The 18,324-nt window shown below is 46.0% G+C and overlaps 4 protein-coding genes across 5 annotated transcripts in view; all 4 read left to right on the top strand.

Annotated features, from left to right (window-relative positions):
• The first annotated feature begins 787 nt into the window (after positions 1–787).
• On the top strand, positions 788–5,462 carry LOC138193952 (zinc finger protein 502). Of its 2 annotated transcripts, none has more exons than XM_069142283.1 (7): positions 788–821; positions 1,706–2,269; positions 2,411–3,129; positions 3,379–3,537; positions 3,736–3,869; positions 4,241–4,364; positions 4,566–5,462. In XM_069142283.1, the coding sequence occupies exons 1-7, from the start codon at positions 798–800 to the stop codon at positions 4,717–4,719; spliced, it is 1,878 nt and encodes a 625-aa protein (XP_068998384.1). In that variant the 5' UTR covers positions 788–797; the 3' UTR covers positions 4,720–5,462. The 2 variants fall into 2 exon arrangements, with proteins under 2 accessions (XP_068998384.1, XP_068998383.1); XM_069142282.1 differs by having other exon boundaries at positions 3,376–3,537; positions 4,566–5,461.
• Positions 5,463–5,596: 134 nt separating this feature from the next.
• Positions 5,597–9,630, top strand: LOC138193969 (PX domain-containing protein 1-like). The gene is made up of 3 exons (XM_069142306.1): positions 5,597–6,722; positions 7,203–7,311; positions 7,775–9,630. Exons 1-3 carry the CDS (start codon positions 6,167–6,169, stop codon positions 7,884–7,886), a joined length of 777 nt encoding a protein of 258 aa, XP_068998407.1. The 5' UTR covers positions 5,597–6,166; the 3' UTR covers positions 7,887–9,630.
• A 1,039-nt stretch (positions 9,631–10,669) lies between these two features.
• Positions 10,670–12,067, top strand: opn4.1 (opsin 4.1). The gene has a single exon (XM_069142238.1). The coding sequence runs from the start codon at positions 10,856–10,858 to the stop codon at positions 12,065–12,067; it is 1,212 nt and encodes a 403-aa protein (XP_068998339.1). The 5' UTR covers positions 10,670–10,855.
• An 822-nt stretch (positions 12,068–12,889) lies between these two features.
• The window catches only part of LOC138193922 (protein disulfide-isomerase tmx3a-like), a 6,916-nt gene continuing 1,481 nt past the window's right edge, over positions 12,890–18,324 (top strand). Inside the window, exons 1-11 of the mRNA XM_069142237.1 lie at positions 12,890–12,923; positions 13,309–13,366; positions 13,502–13,544; positions 13,653–13,776; positions 13,903–13,948; positions 14,296–14,376; positions 14,485–14,584; positions 16,649–16,726; positions 17,198–17,264; positions 17,623–17,721; positions 18,152–18,209. Coding sequence (XP_068998338.1) covers positions 12,890–12,923; positions 13,309–13,366; positions 13,502–13,544; positions 13,653–13,776; positions 13,903–13,948; positions 14,296–14,376; positions 14,485–14,584; positions 16,649–16,726; positions 17,198–17,264; positions 17,623–17,721; positions 18,152–18,209 — 788 coding nt within the window. The remainder of the gene's footprint in view (positions 12,924–13,308; positions 13,367–13,501; positions 13,545–13,652; positions 13,777–13,902; positions 13,949–14,295; positions 14,377–14,484; positions 14,585–16,648; positions 16,727–17,197; positions 17,265–17,622; positions 17,722–18,151; positions 18,210–18,324) is intronic.

Raw genomic sequence — 18,324 nt, 5'->3', positions numbered from 1 at the left:
ATCTCTCCTTCCTGTTGAATGTACCACACAAACACACATCATTGCCATGGATACTGAAAATATTACATAAACTTCCAGCCATTCAGATTTGAACCTATAAACACCTGCAGACCTGAAAGCACAACCTGCCTCACGACTGCATTAAAGTCCACATCCGTCAAGACCTTGTTTCAAAAGAACAGTTTACAGATAAAATCATGTCGTCAGTCAATATTCAATCAAACTGTGTTGATTATTTTTCACGAACTGGGGTCCCAAAAGCGACTCAATAACAAACACGTGTCTTTGCGGTCACAGCTTGTCATGCAACTCTGAGCTGGGTGAACATGTTGGCACGCAATGTGGTTTTATTCCTGTTTCGTTGAAGTTTTACACACACACACTTGTCAGAACGGAAAAAACAACTTGCCACGTGATCTGATTTCCTCCTTTTTCTTCAAACCCGGTCAGTTCTGGTTACCATGGTGACCGCCTCCTCCTGACAGCAGCTGTGTGGCACACAAGTCTCATAATATAATTTGCACATGCAGTTACACACAATGAAAAAAGCTGAGGTCATTCAAAATTATACTATTTTTAAAATGGTGGGACACTGTGTCCAAATATGCAGAGATTTTTTTTTTTAATATTGTTCTTTTGTTATTAAAAATACACAAAGTTTGGGAACTTCTGGATTTAGACAAAACTAATTCTGATCCACACCAGCAGGGGGCGGTGAGGCATTTGCTGTTTTCCAACTGCCACTGAAAACAAACAAAAAAACATGAAGAAGAAGATGAACAGCAGAAGAAGAATCGATGAATGTAAACAAACAGCTGCAGGTGAGTTTCAATGAAACACTTTCATATTTCAGCTGTAAACTGATTTATTGATCCCGTTACTGCTGTGAAAAACATCCCCGCTTCGTTAACCGGAAGCTGCGGCGGCTTCTGCTGACACCGTTAGCTTCCTGCTCGTCTCTTAAACTCATTAAACTCGTCAGACTGTTAGCTCTGTGTTAGCATGTCCACATTAGCCCCGTCAGTTCGTGCCGTCAGCTCTGCTGCACGTGTTGTCTGTCTGTGATGGTTTTGATACCGCGGGATGAAAGTAGGTGACGAAGCGGAGCTAACGAAGTGCTGCTGGTCAACAAAAGTAATGTTCAGAAAAAGGTCACTCCAAAAAGAGATTAAAAAAAAAAAAAAAAGTCATCCAAAATATTCTAAGAAAAGTCATGTCGTCCAAAAAGTCACCCAAAATTCATTTTTTTTGTATACAGTGTAGAGAATATAATATATAATATATAATATATAGTATAGCCAGCGCGATGTGGTTAAGTTTGATGTCTCGCCGTGACACAGGAAGTTGATGTTTAAGGTCAAATGATGCTCCAAAACTCATGAAACTTACGTCAGGCACCAACTTTCACGAGTTTTTGAAGATGTTAAAAAAAAGGCTTTCTTTTGTTTTTTTTGTAAAAGAAGAATAAGGAACGAGACCGAGACAAAAATTCAAACTGCAAGCGGGACTATGCGGACCCTCTGCTGCACGTCGGGGGATTGTAGTTGTTATTGTTATTTTATTCTGAAGGATAAGGAATCTGAATTTACTCTGCGATCAATGAAATCCTTTCGTCCTGGACGTATTTTGGGATATTTTAATGCTACTTTGAAATTTCGAGTCTGTTCATAATTTAACCATTTGTATATCTTTTTGTTTCCTCAAGACACCTGTGGGGATCGAAGGTCAAAGCCTCCACCCGGAGGCGGAGCTCGTCCAATCAGAGGAGAACGAGCTGATGGCGGCCGACGACGTCCCGGTGACGGTGACGTCGTGGGTGAAGCAGCGGTACCATGACATCAGCCCCGTGACTCTGCAGCTGGTGGGCGGAGCTGTGAGCTCCAGTCTGTACTGCGGGGAGGTGGAGGGTCTGTCGGAGGGGGCGGGGGAGCTGGTGGAGTCCTTCCTGGTGGAGCTGTATCGCTGCAAACTCTGTCAGTTCACCTGTGGCCTGAAGACCTCCATCAGCGGCCACCTGATACTCAGGCACCGCCCCCTCACCCTCACTTACCTGAATGGGCCTGACGATGAAGGAGAGGGCGGGGCCGAGGGAGGGGAGGAGGCGGGACTCCAGCAGGAGGTGTCGCCCTACCAGCTGGATCTGAACGGAGAATCGAAGCAGAGCGACGAGGACGAGGACTTCTTGCTCTACAACATGCTGGACAACATGAGCCCGCCCACCTGTGACATCAGCACTGAGGGGGGGCTGCAGGTCGCACACACCTATGAGGTGACACACCTGAAACACACCGATTCACACCTGGCATTAATATGTGAAATCAGATCTCTGTGAAGCGCTTTGAATGATTGACGGAAGATATGAGGACACATTAAGAGATGTGAATTTGTTTGTCCTTCCTGCTGTCTGCAGGTCAGCACTCTGTTTGAGGAGGAGGAGGAGGAAGAAGAGGAAGAGGAGTCATCCATCTTTCCCCTGAAGGAGGGTTCAGTGAATCTGTCCTGTCCCATCGAACCCCCCGCCACCCAGGAGGAGATGGCCCAGTCCGCCCACCTCATGACTCTGGGACTATGTCGAATCTCCACCGTCAAACCTCCTCCTCTTCCTCCTCCTCCTCCTCCTCCTCCTCCCACCAGCTCCTCACCCGTCCGGCACCCGCCTCCAACTGAAGACAACCTCCGCCTGCCGCGGCAGGACAGCCTGAAGGAGTCAAACGGCCGACAGACGAGGACTCCACCATCCAGCCGACGGAGTTTGCTGTGTCTCCTGTGTCCTCGGACGCTGACGTCCCGGCAGCTTCTGGACGTCCACGTCAGGTCTCACCGGGCGGCCGGCGGCTTCGGCTGCGTCCGCTGCAGCTGGACGACCGACAGTTGGGAGGAGCTGGAGCTTCACTGGAGGGGCCACTGCAGAAGGAGGAGGCGGAAGGAGGAGCAGCAGGAGCAGCAGCAGGAGCAGCAGGAGGAGCAGCAGGAGGAGAAGAGTGTATTGCAGGGGGAGAGGAGGAAGAAAGCGACAGTCTGTCAAAAGACTTTCAGGAATACCGTTTCACAAAACACGCACAGCCAAGACAGATGGAGGCGGCAGCTAACGAGACGGGCAGAAAGGAAGAAGGCGAAGCGTCCCGACAGGTAGATTGTAGGTCTTCATCTGAACCTCCACACAGTTGACTCTTATTGTGAAAAGGTTTTATAAAAGTGGAAATTAATCTGTACCAAATAATCTGTCAGAAAATTACCAGAATGTCCCCACGAATTAGCATAAATTGCTGATACCAGCCTCAAATATCACATCTTAATGTATAAAATGAGTTTGTTATTATGTGAAAAGCAGAAGACTGCCAGCCAATCAGAAACCAGTATGTGTTGGTGGACCAGCAGGTTGGTTCCCAGTCAGACCAGCAGATCTCAGACGGGTTCACTACAGAGCGCCACAGAGACGAGGAAGAAAACCAGAAGAAAGAAAAGTGAAGAGGAGGTCGAGGAGACGTCTGCTGAGATCAGAAATCAAACCGAATACTGCTGCTCGCTGTGTCACAGGTAACCACGACACCTACAATCCATCACTACACAGACCTCGGACTGCTCCCAGCAGGTGCCACGGAGACTGATAACACTGACCGATCACACAAGAGGCCAGGAAAGAGATGTTGAAGTAAACGGAGGGAACTAACACCCCCAAAAATCTACTGCAGGGCTGTGATTGGTCAATTCAGCTGTGATGTTTCCTCATTACAGGAAGTTCTCCTCCAAGCTGACTCTGAAGCGTCACCTGGGAATCCACGGAGGAGAAAAACCTTTCACCTGTCCTCACTGTTCCTACAGAACTAGACTGAAGGCCTCGCTGCTGCAACACCTGAGGACACATACAGGTAACACACGCACACACACACACACCTGAGGATACACAGGTAACACACACACACACACACACACACACACACACCTGAGGATACACAGGTAACACACACACACACACACACACACACACACACACACACACACACACCTGAGGACACATACAGGTAACACACACACACACACACCTGAGGACACATACAGATAACACACACACACACACACACACACACACACACACACACACACACACACACACACACACACACACACACCTACACCTGAGATTCTGTCCAGTGACTGTGGCTGACTGTGTTTGTATTGTGTGTGTGTGTGTGTGTGTGTGTGTGTGTGTGTGTGTGTGTGTGTGTGTGTGTGTCGTCAGGTGAGAAGCCGTACAAGTGTGCTCAGTGTCCGTATGCATCGAAAGATCGCAGCTCTCAGCTTCGACACTTCAGAACTCACAGTCAGGAGAAACCATACAGGTGTCAACACTGTGACTACAGCAGGTAACACACCTGACACACACCTGACACACACCTGACAAGGTCGTCTCTCCACACACAATTTATTAAATGTTCCCAAAATGTGATCTATTATTGGCTCATGATTTTTGTGTCTGTGCAGTGATTGGTCGCGGGTTCTTGTTCTTACTGATGTTAGTGCGGCCTCGGGTTGCCATAGTAACGGGTTGTGTCTTTTGGTTTCAGCATCCAGAAGAAGAGTTTGGACCTCCACGTTCGCCGCCATCACACAGGCGAGGTGTTTCCATGCCAACAGTGTAAATACGCCAATCCAGACCGCCAGCTGCTGCTTCGACACATCCGCAGACACCACGCCCCGTCCCGGGACACTGCGCTCTGATTGGACTGTTAAAGGTGTTCACAGAGACCACGCCCCCTCCCAGCAAGCTGCACTTTAATAGGACTGTTAGAGGTATTCAGAGACCACGCCCCCTCCCAGAATACTGTGCTCTGATTGGACAGTTAATGATTTCCGCAGACATCACGCCCCTTTCCCAGTGCTCTGACCTCACAGGTAACCTGAAGCCCTGATGGGGCTGTTAGCTAGTGGGCGTGGCCGGTGTGTCCAGCTTAATGTTGTAAGCAGGATGATGCCACCGGACGTGCTGCTGATGTCACAGAGTTTTTACTGAAAGTTTTTATTTCTGCTGGTTGGATTTTTATATGATAAAAAAAAAATTTATGATGATAAAAAAAAGTTTGTTCTTCTCTTTGTTCTGATTGGACGATGCAGCTGATGACTAAGAACTGTGACACAGAAACCTTAAAACACATGTTAACACCTTCACCAGAACCAGAAATGTGTCCTTAATCTGACACACAAGTTGTCACCTTTCACATAGATGAACAGGATGAAGCCAATCAAACATAAATGTCTGAGCTGCTGATTGGTCGACCTACTGACTGTCCCCCCTCAGACCCCCTCCCTCAGCTCAGAGTAATGAGGTTAATCAGCTTGTACAGGCCGGGTGTTCGTTTGTGGGGGATAATCGCATCCTGTGGCTGAGCAGCATCTCCATGGCAACGGTTTGTTTCTCCTCAGAGGAAATCGTCATTCATGCGAATATATTGATATCTGATTTTTTTTTTTTTTTAAATTCTTCTGAATAAACATCAGAGGAAATGCTTCTGTCATCGTTCAGTTTGATGCTGCGCGTCGCTTTAATCCCCAAAACAGCATCTAAATGTTTACTTATCTAATTAAGAGCTTTTATTTTTGAGTTCACTGCTTTTGATAAGCATTTTTTTTTTTTTATTATTGTTTTCATCCGCAGGTTTAATTTACTCTGCTTTACTTAAGCATATAAAAGTTCAAGTCACATTGAATCGGACTTGTGTGGGCTCAGCACCCTCTGGTACTCCCACAGCCATGTTTAAGGGGTCACATAAACACATCTCTCAGACCTGCAGTCCTCTCTGTTCTCGCCCGTCTCGAACATAATCCAGAAACAGATTCAGTTTCCTCTGCAAACAGATGTCCTGTATTTTTTTTTTTTTTTTTTTGCGTGAGCAACGGTGAGATCAGAGATCAGCTCACCTTCACAGCATTGTAAGAGATAACAGGCAGCTTAACGGCCTGTCAGGGTCTCAGCCATTAAACCTGACCTGACCTACATGCACACACCCACACAAAGAAAGCTGGACGAAACATGAAGGACAGAAAGCTTCCGTTTGCGGCTTCGTGAAGCAGAAATGTTACAGATGGAGGTCTGAACGAGACTTTTTTTTTTGTTTGCAAGACGGACTCCTCCTTCTGCTCCTTTAAATCAAAGTACCTCCTCAGTTTCATGACTTCACAGAAGTGTTTGAGAAGTGAGACATCTTTGTCTTTGTTAAAGTTTTCTACGTCTGAAGCCGTGCTGTTGTTTTTTGAGCCGTCAGCTGTAGAACAGACTATAGGACCGGAGGAGGTCCAGGACTCCATAGAGGGGGAGGTCCAGACCTTACCGGAGGAGGTCCAGACCTTATCGGAGGAGGTCCAGATCGTCGGACAGGAGGAGGTCCAGACCTTACCGGAGGAGGTCCAGATCGTCGGACAGGAGGAGGTGCAGACCTTACCGGAGGAGGTCGAAACCTTACTGGAGGAGACCTTACCGGAGGAGGTCCAGATCGTCGGACAGGAGGAGGTCCAGACCTCACCGGAGGAGGTCCAGACCTTACCGGAGGAGGTCCAGACCTTACCGGAGGAGACCTTACCGGAGGAGGTACAGATCGTCGGACAGGAGGAGGTCCAAACTTTCCGACAGAATGAGGTCCAAATCTCTGACCAGAAGGGCCAGGAGGTCCAGGAGGTCAAGGAGGTCCAGGAGCTCCGTGTCTTTAAGAGTCCGGTGGCCTCGTCAGGTCGGTAGAGTCAGTTCCTTTTCTTTCCCTTTTCTTCTACCTCTGTATGTTTTTTTTGGACAACCTGTTTCGTCCCTACAGAGATAATCACGTGTCAGGTTTAGTTATTTTTGGTTCAAATCTACTTACAGTCAGTTCATTAAAACCAGGCAGGGGAGTTTTACACTTTGCTCAGAGCTTCGAGGTGTTTATGGCTGAGAGTGACACGATAGTGAGTATTGGAGTTCAGCTGCAGACTGAACCTGATTTATCTGACTGAGATGAACTTCTGATGTTCTTCACCGGAACATGAGGAAACATCACACGTGTGAAGCACATGACGACCACCACGGTCCAACCTGGTCCAAGTCCTGGTCCCTGTCCAGGCTCAGAGGACAGACTGGAGGCTGTCTTTAATTTGCTGTTTCTTCAATGGACTCTGGTTGGTTCTGTGTATGTACCGGTTTACGCTGAGGCAATCGCTCTCTCTTTTCTTTGCAGAGGTCATGAAGTCAAACGGTTTCTGTCTGGCAAACACTGAGAGCATCCTGTTTGACCTGACTCCGCCCACTCAGGACGTCGCCCAATCAGACGACCCTACGGGCAGGCGGTGAGCTGTCGATCAACAAGATCTCCCAGTTTTAGAAGAACCATTAATCTTGCTGCACTGGCAGCCTGAACCGTTGTGTTAATTTATGCTTTTCACCACAACGGGGCCGTTCTGTGGTTTTACTTCCTGTTTAACCTTTGATCAGACTCTGAGATAAAACCAGGTCCTCAAAAAAAAGAACACATTGTTGACCAAAACATGAGAAACATACGAGACAAATATATTACAAACATTAAAAAAAGAAACATTGATTACGTTATAAAAGAAAAAGCAGAAAAAAAACAACAACTAGAAATGACAGAAATAGAAACAAACTTTTGTTTTGTTCATTGTTTTGTTCACCTGCAGTAAACATTTGTTTGTGTGCTGTGTGTTTTGTGTCTCAGAGCGAGCGTCGGTGTTGCCGTCTGTCTGCAGCTCTGTCGTCCATCCGTCTCTCCTCATCTTCTTCGTGGTTTCACAGGGATGATGGGCAGACTGGTGAAGAGGCGGAGCTACAGACGCACAGCGTCCCCGCCCACCTGACGTCTTACCTGTTGCTCGCCTGGATGCAAGAGACCGACATCCTGGACTGATATGAGATGGAGGGGGACATTAACTCCGGAGGACTGTTGTCACGGTGACGCTTCTCTCTCCTTTCTGCCCGCTGATCGATCGATCGATTGATGGATCGATCGATGGGATGGAAAGCTCTTCCTGCTGATGGACTCCTGGTGCATTGTGGGAGTAAAAGCAGCTTTCTGCATGAATGAGTCAATGCTGCTCCACATTTCAAGCGGTTCAGCTACAGAACATTCAACACCTGTACTACACCTGTCCAACATCTGTCCTACATCTGTCCTACACGTGTCCTACACCTGTCCTACACCTGTCCAGCACCTGTCCTACACCTGTCCAACACCTATCCTACATCTGTCCTACATTTGTCCTATACCTGTCCTATACCTGTCCAACACCTGTCCTACATCTGTCCAACACCTGTCCTATACCTGTCCAACACCTGTTCTACATCTCTCCTACACCTGTCCTACATCTGTCCAACACCTGTCCTATACCTATCCTACATCTGTCCTACACCTGTCTTGGGTGTTTGTTTTGGTTGTATCTATATTTGTCAGCAGGATTATGGGAAAACCTACGGGCCTGATTTTCATGGGACTGGGTGGGACAAGGAGGAACCTATTAGATCTATTAATAAGGGCCCGATGGTGTGAAAGCCCTATTGTTCTTCAAGGAATTATTATTCCGCGTTATTATTATTCTCCGTAAATAACTGCATTTTTGGAGGTTTTATCATGTTCAAAAACTCATGAAAGTTGGTACACGATGGCGAAACATTTCATATTTTAGTGGAGTTGCAAGTGGGCGTGGCCAAATGGCTCACTAGCGCCCCCTAAACAGATGCCCCCTGCGGCTACATTTAACTACATGCACGAAATTCGGTGGACATGTGTATCACACCGAGTTGTACAAAAAAGTTCCAACGCACCATTACGTCAACTCAACAGGAAGTCCGCCATTTTAAATTTAGTCGCCATTTTTGGCACTTCACACAAGTTGTGCTTTAACGAACTCCTCCAGATTTTGTCGGACCGACTTGAAATTGAGTCTTTTGTCAATCGGTGTGCCCGTGGTGTGGCCTAAAACCACCAAAAGTCACGCTCTAGCATGTCCTTCAAAAAAATGACATGATTTTTTTTTTAAAGTCATGACAAAGGGGGGGAGGGGCTCAAACCCAAAACCTTCGCTGGGAGGCAGCAGTGCTAACCACTGCACCATCTATCTTCCCAGGATATAGACAACATTGTGACAAATCTTTGGCTCACTGCAACCTATAACTCCACAAATATTCATTCAAATGTGACCAAAATTGCCGTAGACATTCTTTGGATAGTAGATATACGTGTTTTCAAAGGTGGTCTGCAGTGATATTAAATATCTTCCTGTAATGTGTAATGTATGCAAAACTTTTTCAATTTCTCCAAATGTTTTAACTTCACTAAAAGTTGAATCACCATCAACAGGTGGAATCTGAACCATTAATAGAAACCTTGGTGAAGTGGAATCTTTTTACCTGTTGAGTTAACCAGACTGTCGGTTGAGTCGCTGGAAGCTCTGAGTGAACTCCGTGAAACACTTTCTCCTTCTGCGACTCGTTCTCCGTTGTCCTCCGTTGTTCTCCGTTCTCCATGTGACCCAAAAGTCATTTTTGTATATAGGATAGCCAGGTTTGATGTTTCGCTGTGACACAGGAAGTTGATGTTTAAGTTCAAACAATGCTCCAAAGTTTTTGAAGATATTAAAGATGCCAAAAAAGAAGCAATTTTTTTTTTAAAGAAGAATAAGGAACGAGATCGAGAAAAAAATTACAACTGCAAGCGGGAATATACCGACCCTCGCGTGCTGCACGTCGGGGAGCCGGGGGCCCCGACCCGCTGGATCCCCGACGTACAGCGTGCGAGGGCACCGCATATCACTGCTTGCAGTTTTAATTTATTATTTATTTTTCTACATAATTGAGAACTGATGTAAACATTGAATATATAACAATATATTAAAGAGAATATTACAACGTACAACAATCTTTGTTCATAATTCAAACTTGTGTGTTCAGTCTCAGTTTTACCAGCTGCCGTGACGACAGTAGAAATTAGCTAGAATTGCCCTTTAAGGTGTCTGCTGACACTGAACCTCTGAGAGACTCCATCCTCTTCATGGTGTTCGGTCCGAACTGCCTGTAATGTCAAAGCAGGCAAACTGGCCTGCCATGGTTCTGATAAAAACTCCTGGAGAATGAAGAAGTCTGTTGTTCCCCAGTCGTTCAATTTGGATGTTGGATGTTTAGTTAGTTCGGTTCACTTCTGGGTCTCGATGAGGAAACTCTGTGACCCACAAAACTAATTCCGACCCTGTGTTTAGCAAAGTTGTGTTAAAAGCTCATTAACCGCTGAGATAACCCACATTAACATACGACAATCAGGTCACATCTGGTCCAGATGTTGATTTCCCCTGAGTGCAAAGAGTCGATGGATCGGTCTGCGGTCGAATCAATAATCCTCCGTCATCCATCAATCGGACTGACATAAAGAGCCGCAGCAGGACGGACCCGACGCAGAGAGACAGCTGACAGAGCTGGAACAGCACTGACCGGCCGACATCCAGCCGACATCCGGCCGACACCCTTTTAATACTGAGTCAGCATCCGGCCGACACCCTGCTGATGACCTGCTGACTCTCAGCCAGCATCCAGGTGACACCCTGCTGACTCTGAGTCAGCCTCAAGCCGATATCCAGCTGACACTGCGCCGAAATCCAACCATCAGCGTTGAGTCACTTCCGCCCGAGCGAGATGTCGTCTCCTTGCTCTCTGGGTGACAACTGCACTGATTATCTCCACATCAGGGCGTCCAAGCCGCCCCACCCGCCCGGCCACGCCCCCACACGCACCGCACACCTGCAGCCTCGCTTGTTCCCCACCGTGGACGTGCCCGTCCACGCCCACTACATCATCGGTTCTGTCATCCTGCTGGTGGGGGTGACGGGCATGCTGGGAAACGCCCTGGTCATTTACGTGTTCTGTCGCAGTCGGACGCTGCGGTCGCCTAGCAACCTGCTGGTGGTCAACCTGGCGGCCGCTGACTTCCTGATGTCTCTGACTCAGTCTCCGGTCTTCTTCGTGGCCAGCATGCACCGTCGTTGGGTGTTCGGAGAGCTGGCCTGCGAGCTGTACGCCTTCTGCGGCGCTCTGTTCGGCATCACCTCCATGATGACGCTGACGGCCATCGCGGGCGACCGCTGTTTGGCCATCACGAGGCCGATGGCGCTGCTGGGTGGGCTGAGTCGCCGGCGCATGTTGACGGTGGTGGCGGGGGTGTGGCTGTACTCCCTGGGCTGGAGTCTGCCGCCGTTCTTCGGCTGGAGCGCCTATGTGCCTGAAGGCCTGCAGACGTCCTGCAGCTGGGACTACATGACCTTCACGGCTGCCGTGCGCACTTACACCATCCTGCTGTTCACCTTTGTCTTCTTTGTCCCGCTCGCTCTCATCGGCGGCTGCTACTTCGCCATCTTCCAGGCGGTGCGGCGGGCGGGTCGGGAGGTCAGGCAGCTAAACTGTGGAGAGACCAACAAAGCGTACGAGCGTCTGCGCAGTGAGTGGCGGATGGCTAAAGTCGCTCTGGGAGTGATCCTGCTGTTCGTCGTGTCTTGGTCGCCGTACTCGGTGGTGGCCCTGACCGCCACCGCCGGTTACGCCCACCTGCTGACTCCGTACATGAACTCGATTCCTGCCGTCATCGCCAAGGCCTCCGCCATCCACAACCCCATCATCTACGCTATCACGCACCCAAAGTACCGCGCCGCAATTGGCCGCAACATCCCGCTGCTGCGCGGCGTGCTGCGGCTTAAGGAGAAGGACCTTCGCTCGCCTTTCAGCTCCAGCGCCGCTTCGTCTCGTCGCACCACGCTGACCAGCTCGCCGGGAATCCGTCTCAGCGGCGGCATCCGGATCAACGGCCGCTGGGCGAAGAGCCGGCTGTCCTCGGCATCTGACAGCGAGTCCTGCTGGACGGAGAGCGAAGCCGACGGATCCACCGTCGGATCGACCGCCTTCCACCGGCAGGCCGTCACAGAGGTCACTGCTGAACACTCAGGCTCCGCCCCTCAGAGCCAGCAGAAGGGCGGTGCTGGAGCGTCCGACGCCGACTCACCTGATGGGGGCGCTGGGACGGAGCCAAAGACTCGGCTGCTTCCTCTGTGATACCTGCTGTTTCACACCAAAGAGAAAGAAAGACGTTTTCAGTTCGTTTTCTATCTGATCGACTTAGTGATGTGATGAAATCGCCGCTTTGCTTAACGTCATCGTGTTTACGCTGCTGATCCTGCATGTGGAGCTTTCATTAAGATGCCCTTTAGTGTTATTGATTGATGATTAGCACCAATCAGCCTCGATAGGAGCTGATTTTATAAAGCAAAGGAAACTTGATCATTTGATTGAATGATTTGTTATTTTGTAAATAAAGTTCCATTCACACTTTTTTTTACTTCCTCGGATGTTTTAACAAAACTGCTTCACGCAGAAACTTTATCAAATGTGAATTAAATTCTGATGGAATTATTGATGAGTATTTTATTTATTGATGAGTGTTTCTGATGTTTGCTCAACAGATTGTGAATCAAGATAAGTGAGTTTGACTGATCAATACATGTTCAGACATATTGATTAGTTGCTGGAGGCCTCAACAACACCACTTCCTTCTTTCCTCCCTTTCTTGAATTCCAACCTGCCTCCTTTTTCCTACTTTGCTTCCCTCCTTTCCTTCCCTTCCTCTCAGCTGTCAGTTATTATTGTGTTTCGCTGCCCCCTGATGGTGACATTTCTCTTCCTGCAGCTTTAATCTCAGCCGTGTGGTCTGCGGCCTGTCCTTTGATACTATCCTCGCTGTCGTTGTTCATGTGGAGCAGCTGTCAATAAAGTTTCAGCAGATTGAATGAAGCCAGGTAATCCCTCAGATTAGCGGTGTATTCATTCTGTTAGCAATTAGCAGATTAGCTCTGCGATGTTAATCCAGATTCAATCGACATGCTGGACATGACGACCACTGTCCTGCTCTCAGGTACGTTTGCCACCAAACTCCATTCATTTTTCAGCAAATTCTGGACCCTCAGATAGTGACTGAAGTTGTTCTTACTTCCTGCTGATTCTGCTTTTGGTTCAGTTTCTTGTCCCAAAGAAAACAGACTTCTGTCTGCCACAGAGTTGTTTCCACAAACTCAAGCTCCACTTACTGGCCTTTTTATAGAATATTCAGCCGTATCTCATGGTCTTCTTCATCAGCCTCACATTAAACATGTTTAGCTGTTTGCTGATGAAAACAGGTGATGCTGTCTAAAGCTCCAGAACAGGTGAGTAAGTGGACCTTGAGTGGAGGTGGTTTCTTCTGCTGCACCAGTTTCAGTGTTTGTGATAGTTTATTGTTTGTTTGTTGTTGTTGTTGTCAGTGCTGCTGTGTGTGTCAGTGGTGTTGGTGTCGGCCTTCGTGGAGGAGCTCGATGATTCGTGAGTAAAAGCTGCTGCTAATTTAATTTAATTTGGTTTAATCCACGTTCATAATCTGACTGCGGCTGTCGCTTTTATCAGTAAACAGATTTGATCAATAATAAATCATCAATAATCCATTCAATGTGTTTTCAGCTTCATGGAGACAAAAGGAGCCGATGAAATCTGGCTTATCAAGGTACGTTTATATCTGTCTACTGTGTGTACTTTGTGTACTATGTACTATACTCTGTGTACTGTGTACTTTGTGTATTGTGTACTCATCGCCTGTTGTGTGTCTCTGCAGTTTTATGCCCCCTGGTGTACTTTCTGTAAACAGCTGGATCCTGTTTGGCATGAGATCGGATCAGAAATGCGGAGTCTCGGTTCTCCAGTCCGCGTGGGAAAATCAGACGCCACAGCCAGCATCAGTCAGTGACTGTCAGAATAAAAGCATCAAAAATAAACCTCTTAGAACTGACCAGTGACTTTCAGAATAAAAGCACAGAAATCAAAGGACACTGATGCTGATGTTGATATTTTGTTTCTTTCTGCAGATTTGGCCAAAGAGTTCAGAGTCAAAAATTATCCAGCCATCCTCATGTAAGTCTTCACTGTGATGCCACCGTATGTTAACCAATCAGATCATCTGGTTGAAGCTGCAGTTCCTTCAATGACCACTAGATGCTCGTTTAAGAAAACACGTGGTGTTATATTTTGTAGTCTGTTTATGTTCTGCAGAGTTTTACGTGCACTGTGTTGTCAGGACTTCATTAATGGACGTCACAGACACTAAATATGTGCCGAAGCTCAGTTTTGATGTCCAACTTTGACGCTGAGGGACATAAGAGCTGACCCGAACTCAAACTCTTTTCACTGGAAGATTACAGTTAGCGACAGTGAAGCGGTTTTACTGCATAGACACTTTAACATCTTTTCTCTGTTTCCAGGTTAAAGAAAGATGTGAAATATAATTATTCAGGACGGAGAAGCAAAGATGGAATCATGGACTTCGCTAATCGAGTTGGAGGGTGAGTTCGGAAAGCGCTATAACTGTATAACTGTAACGTGTGATGTCAGCGTGCGTCGCAGTGACGTCACAGTGACGTCACAGTGACACCCTGCGTCGTGTCGTTCAGGCCGCTGGTTCGATCTCTGAGCAGTCTGCAGCTCTTCCAGCACGCCATGAGTCGCCACGATGTCATGTTCGTTTACGTGGGAGCCACGTCACAGCTGAAGGTATGAACGCACACTTTTTCTGACCACATGTTTGTTATTTTTCAAAATTAACATCCCGGATTTATTTCACTGCTCTCGATTAATCACCTTCAACACCACTGATCAGTTGTTTATTGCTCAAAGAGACTCCTCTCTGATTTATCCCGAACGGACGGCTCCATCCTTTCCACTTTCTGCTTCATTTGTTGACCCCGTTGTGTGTCCCATGAAAGTTTAACAGACTGCCTGACTAAATATCAGATTGCTGTTAAGACTGAAGGAACATATGCTACTCAGGCTCAGTTTCAACTCACCATCATCGGCCATGAATCCTCTTCAACACAATTAATTCTCTCTTAATCCCTCCATATGTTCGAGAATGCCGTCTGCATAGGTGGAACATGTTTCTGAACTACTTCTAGGATAAGAGACCAAACTTACGTTTTATACCTTTAACCCATCCATTTGAACTATTCTGTCAGTTGTGTTGGATCAGTTTGATCCTGTCTCCCTCTCAGGTTTAACTAAACTTGCTGATCAACTGGAAACCACACAGTGTAACTGACATCTTTCCTTCTGGTCTTTTTTTTTTTTTTTAACCCTGATGAACCCTCCAATGAGGGTATTTTCAGGGTAATTGGCTTCACTTTTAAACTCATATCTCGGTCTTTATTGGGGCTAGCCGTTCATGCTGTGTCTATGCTGGGTTTTTTTTCAGAACACTCGAGCCTATACAAGTCTGTCATCACTTGATCTGATATTACTTAAAGATTTCTTATATCCGTCTTTATATCAAGGGGAAAAAAGTCTGCCTCATGAAATAACGTTGCTTTTACATATATCTCACAATAAAGTGCCGACAGTAAAGATATCTTTTCATAATTGTGTAGAGGAGATTATTTAGAATCTGTCAATATCTGAACCATGTTTGTGCGACACTCTATGACTTAGCAAGTTGAAAAGAATATGTGCTTAGTGCCTGACGGAAATAAATCTCATTGTTTTATTCGGTTAAAGAGGTTTTTGGTGGAGTGGAGCCGTAACTATTATAAATAATTGGTTTGCTACTAGTTCAGTTACTTTTTTAATTTGAGGGAAAAGGAGAAAGATGCCTTCCAGCAAATTGAATCATTTATACTCAATAATTGATCCTGCAAAGTTTTTTAAATCTCATTTTAAGTCACATCACGGCTCTGAATCTGCCCTACAAAGGGTTTTTAATGATCTTTTATTTATTGCCGATTGGTTAGGGTTACCCCAGCTCACTGTGGACGAGATTTTTCCCCCTGTTCTTGAGCAGCGCATCAGTATCCGTGTCACCGCTCTAAACTACTTTAAATCCAATATGACTGATTGATCCTTTTCTTGTTGGCATGAGTGACGGCTCCTCACAACCCGCCCCTCTTCTTCAAGCATCCATGTTGGGTCCAATTCACTTTTCTATGTTTTTCTTGGCTTTATCTTTAAAGCACATAATAGTTCCTATTACTATTATGCTGATGATCACCCAATATATCTTTCTCAAAACTTTCTCAATCTCAATGAAGATAAAACAGATTTTGCTGCCAGTATCACTTGATAATATTAACCTGGTCTCAATTTCTCAGTCTCAGTTTTATAGCGCCTTCTTATGTAAAGAACCTGGGTGCTTTTTTTTTTTTTTTTTTTTTTTTTTTTTTAAATTCCTTTTTTACATTACATTTCATTTAGCTGATGCTTTTATCCAAAGCAACTTACAATAAGTGCATTTCAACCATGAGGGTACAAAACCCAGAACAATAGGAATCAAGTAAATACTTTTGAATTACACCTACGGATTAAATCTGTTGTTTCAGGTCAGCTTCTTCCAGATAATAGCATTAGCTGAGCACAAGCCCTCCCTTTCTTTTACAGACCTTGAGAGGGTTACTCCGGCTTTTGTGACTTTGAGGTTGGACTAGTCTTATTATGTCGAGATGGGCTAGATACTGATGTAGCAGCTGCACCATGCCTGGTGCGCATTTCACCCATCCTGCTAATAAAACTGACTACATTTACACCCTCCCACATGCACACGTACACAGCTAACTTGTGGTCTATTTTCAGGGAAACTACACGTCAGCAGCAGAGGAGCTGATCATCCACACGTACTTCTTCTCTGCCACCAGAGAAGTCCTGCCGAAGGTTCGGAAAAACTGAGAGGACTTTAGTGTCCTCGGTCAATGTTTCAGTGTCTGTGGTTAATCTCAGTCTGTGTTTCAGTGCCTGTAGTTAATCTCAGTCTATGTTTCAGTGTGTACTTAATCTCAGTCTGTGTTTCAGTGTCTGTAGTCAATCTCAGTCTGTTTCAGTGTCTGTAGTTAATCTCAGTCTATGTTTCAGTGTGTACTTAATCTCAGTCTGTGTTTCAGTGTCTGTAGTTAATCTCAGTCTGTGTTTCAGTGTCTGTAGTTAATCTCAGTCTATGTTTCAGTGTGTACTTAATCTCAGTCTGTGTTTCAGTGTCTGTAGTTAATCTCAGTCTATGTTTCAGTGTGTACTTAATCTCAGTCTGTGTTTCAGTGTCTGTAGTTAATCTCAGTCTGTGTTTCAGTGTCTGTAGTTTATCTCAGTCTGTGTTTTAGTGTCTGTAGCTAACCTAAATCTGTGTTTCAGGCTGTGTCTCTGGCCTCCTTGCCGGCTGTGGTGGTTTTTAAAGACGGGACCTATTTCACTTACAGGGGTGAGACATTTAAAGTGACAGAACTGTTTAATTCCTCATGGAAACATCACAGAACCACGGTTATTACTGGTTTATATTTAAAGGTCTGCGGTCAGGAGTTGGAAGACACTTTTAATAATCACAAAACAACAACAGCTCCTATAAACTTCTGATTCCACATATTTGCAGTTCATACATTTTTAATAATTATAAGAGCTGCATATGTATGATTTTAGTTTTGGTTAATGAACAACAGCAGTTTAACTGTTAGCAGATTGTTAATTGTTTTAAAGGATATAGGCAGTTGTGGTGTAACCTGTAAAACAGGTGTACTTAAAGAACTAACATGATAATTATATTATAACATGTTGTGTTCCAGAGGAAGATGACGGTACCCTGAAGGCGTGGATCAACAGAGAACGTTTCCCAAACTTCTTTCACATTGACAGCTACACTCTTTATGCCATGGGAGAATCAGGTAACATCAGCTCACCTGAGCAACCTGTGATGTCATCAATCTCAGATGGATCGAGGAAGGGGAAGAAGATGAGACGAGAGAGATGTGGAAAAAAATGAGACGAGATGAAAAAGATGAGTTAGATGAGACGAGATGAGATGAGATAGACAAGATCAGATCAGATCAGACGAGATAGATAAGATGAGACGAGATCAGTTTCTATTGATATTTTGCTCTTCCGTATTGATCAATTTGATATATATATACTTTCATGCGTCGCTGCTGACTGACGTTTGTTCAACGAATGAAGAAAACTTCAGATCTGACGCTGACTTTGACGAACTGCAGTTCCATCACGGACACATCAGATGGACACCAGAGCCAATCAGCATCTGCAGCTCTGAAGCTGCTGATTGGTTCAGGTGAAGTGACTCCGCCTCTTCTCCTGCAGATAAGCTGGTGTTGTTGGCGCTGGTGAAGGAGAGACACCCGTGTAAAGAAAGTCTGAGGTAACACTCATCCGTCATTCACCCATTCATGATTGATTCATTCATCCATGAATCAGTTAATAGAAACTGTGACATCAGCTGTTTGTAGCTGGCCGTCCTGTGATGCGTTTTCTGT

The sequence above is a fragment of the Embiotoca jacksoni genome, unplaced genomic scaffold (assembly GCF_022577435.1).
Source record: "Embiotoca jacksoni isolate LCO1_2020_lvr unplaced genomic scaffold, fEmbJac1.0.p SCAF_99, whole genome shotgun sequence".
NCBI classification, from domain to species: Eukaryota; Metazoa; Chordata; class Actinopteri; family Embiotocidae; genus Embiotoca; species Embiotoca jacksoni.
Note: the sequence above shows the minus strand (reverse complement) of the source record. Positions and strands in the feature narration are given on the sequence as shown.

Excerpts from the sequence above, each read along its gene's own strand:
- LOC138193969 (XM_069142306.1), top strand. The coding sequence starts at position 6,167 with ATGACTTCACAGAAGTGTTTGAGAAGTGAGACATCTTTGTCTTTGTTA. Across the intron at positions 6,723-7,202 it reads GAGTCCGGTGGCCTCGTCAG|AGGTCATGAAGTCAAACGGT; the intron begins GTCGGTAGAGTC and ends TTTTCTTTGCAG. Across the intron at positions 7,312-7,774 it reads GACGACCCTACGGGCAGGCG|GGATGATGGGCAGACTGGTG; the intron begins GTGAGCTGTCGA and ends GTGGTTTCACAG.
- opn4.1 (XM_069142238.1), top strand. The coding sequence starts at position 10,856 with ATGCTGGGAAACGCCCTGGTCATTTACGTGTTCTGTCGCAGTCGGACG.
- LOC138193952 (XM_069142282.1), top strand. The coding sequence starts at position 798 with ATGAATGTAAACAAACAGCTGCAG. Across the intron at positions 822-1,705 it reads ATGTAAACAAACAGCTGCAG|ACACCTGTGGGGATCGAAGG; the intron begins GTGAGTTTCAAT and ends TGTTTCCTCAAG. Across the intron at positions 3,130-3,375 it reads AAGGCGAAGCGTCCCGACAG|CAGGTTGGTTCCCAGTCAGA; the intron begins GTAGATTGTAGG and ends TTGGTGGACCAG.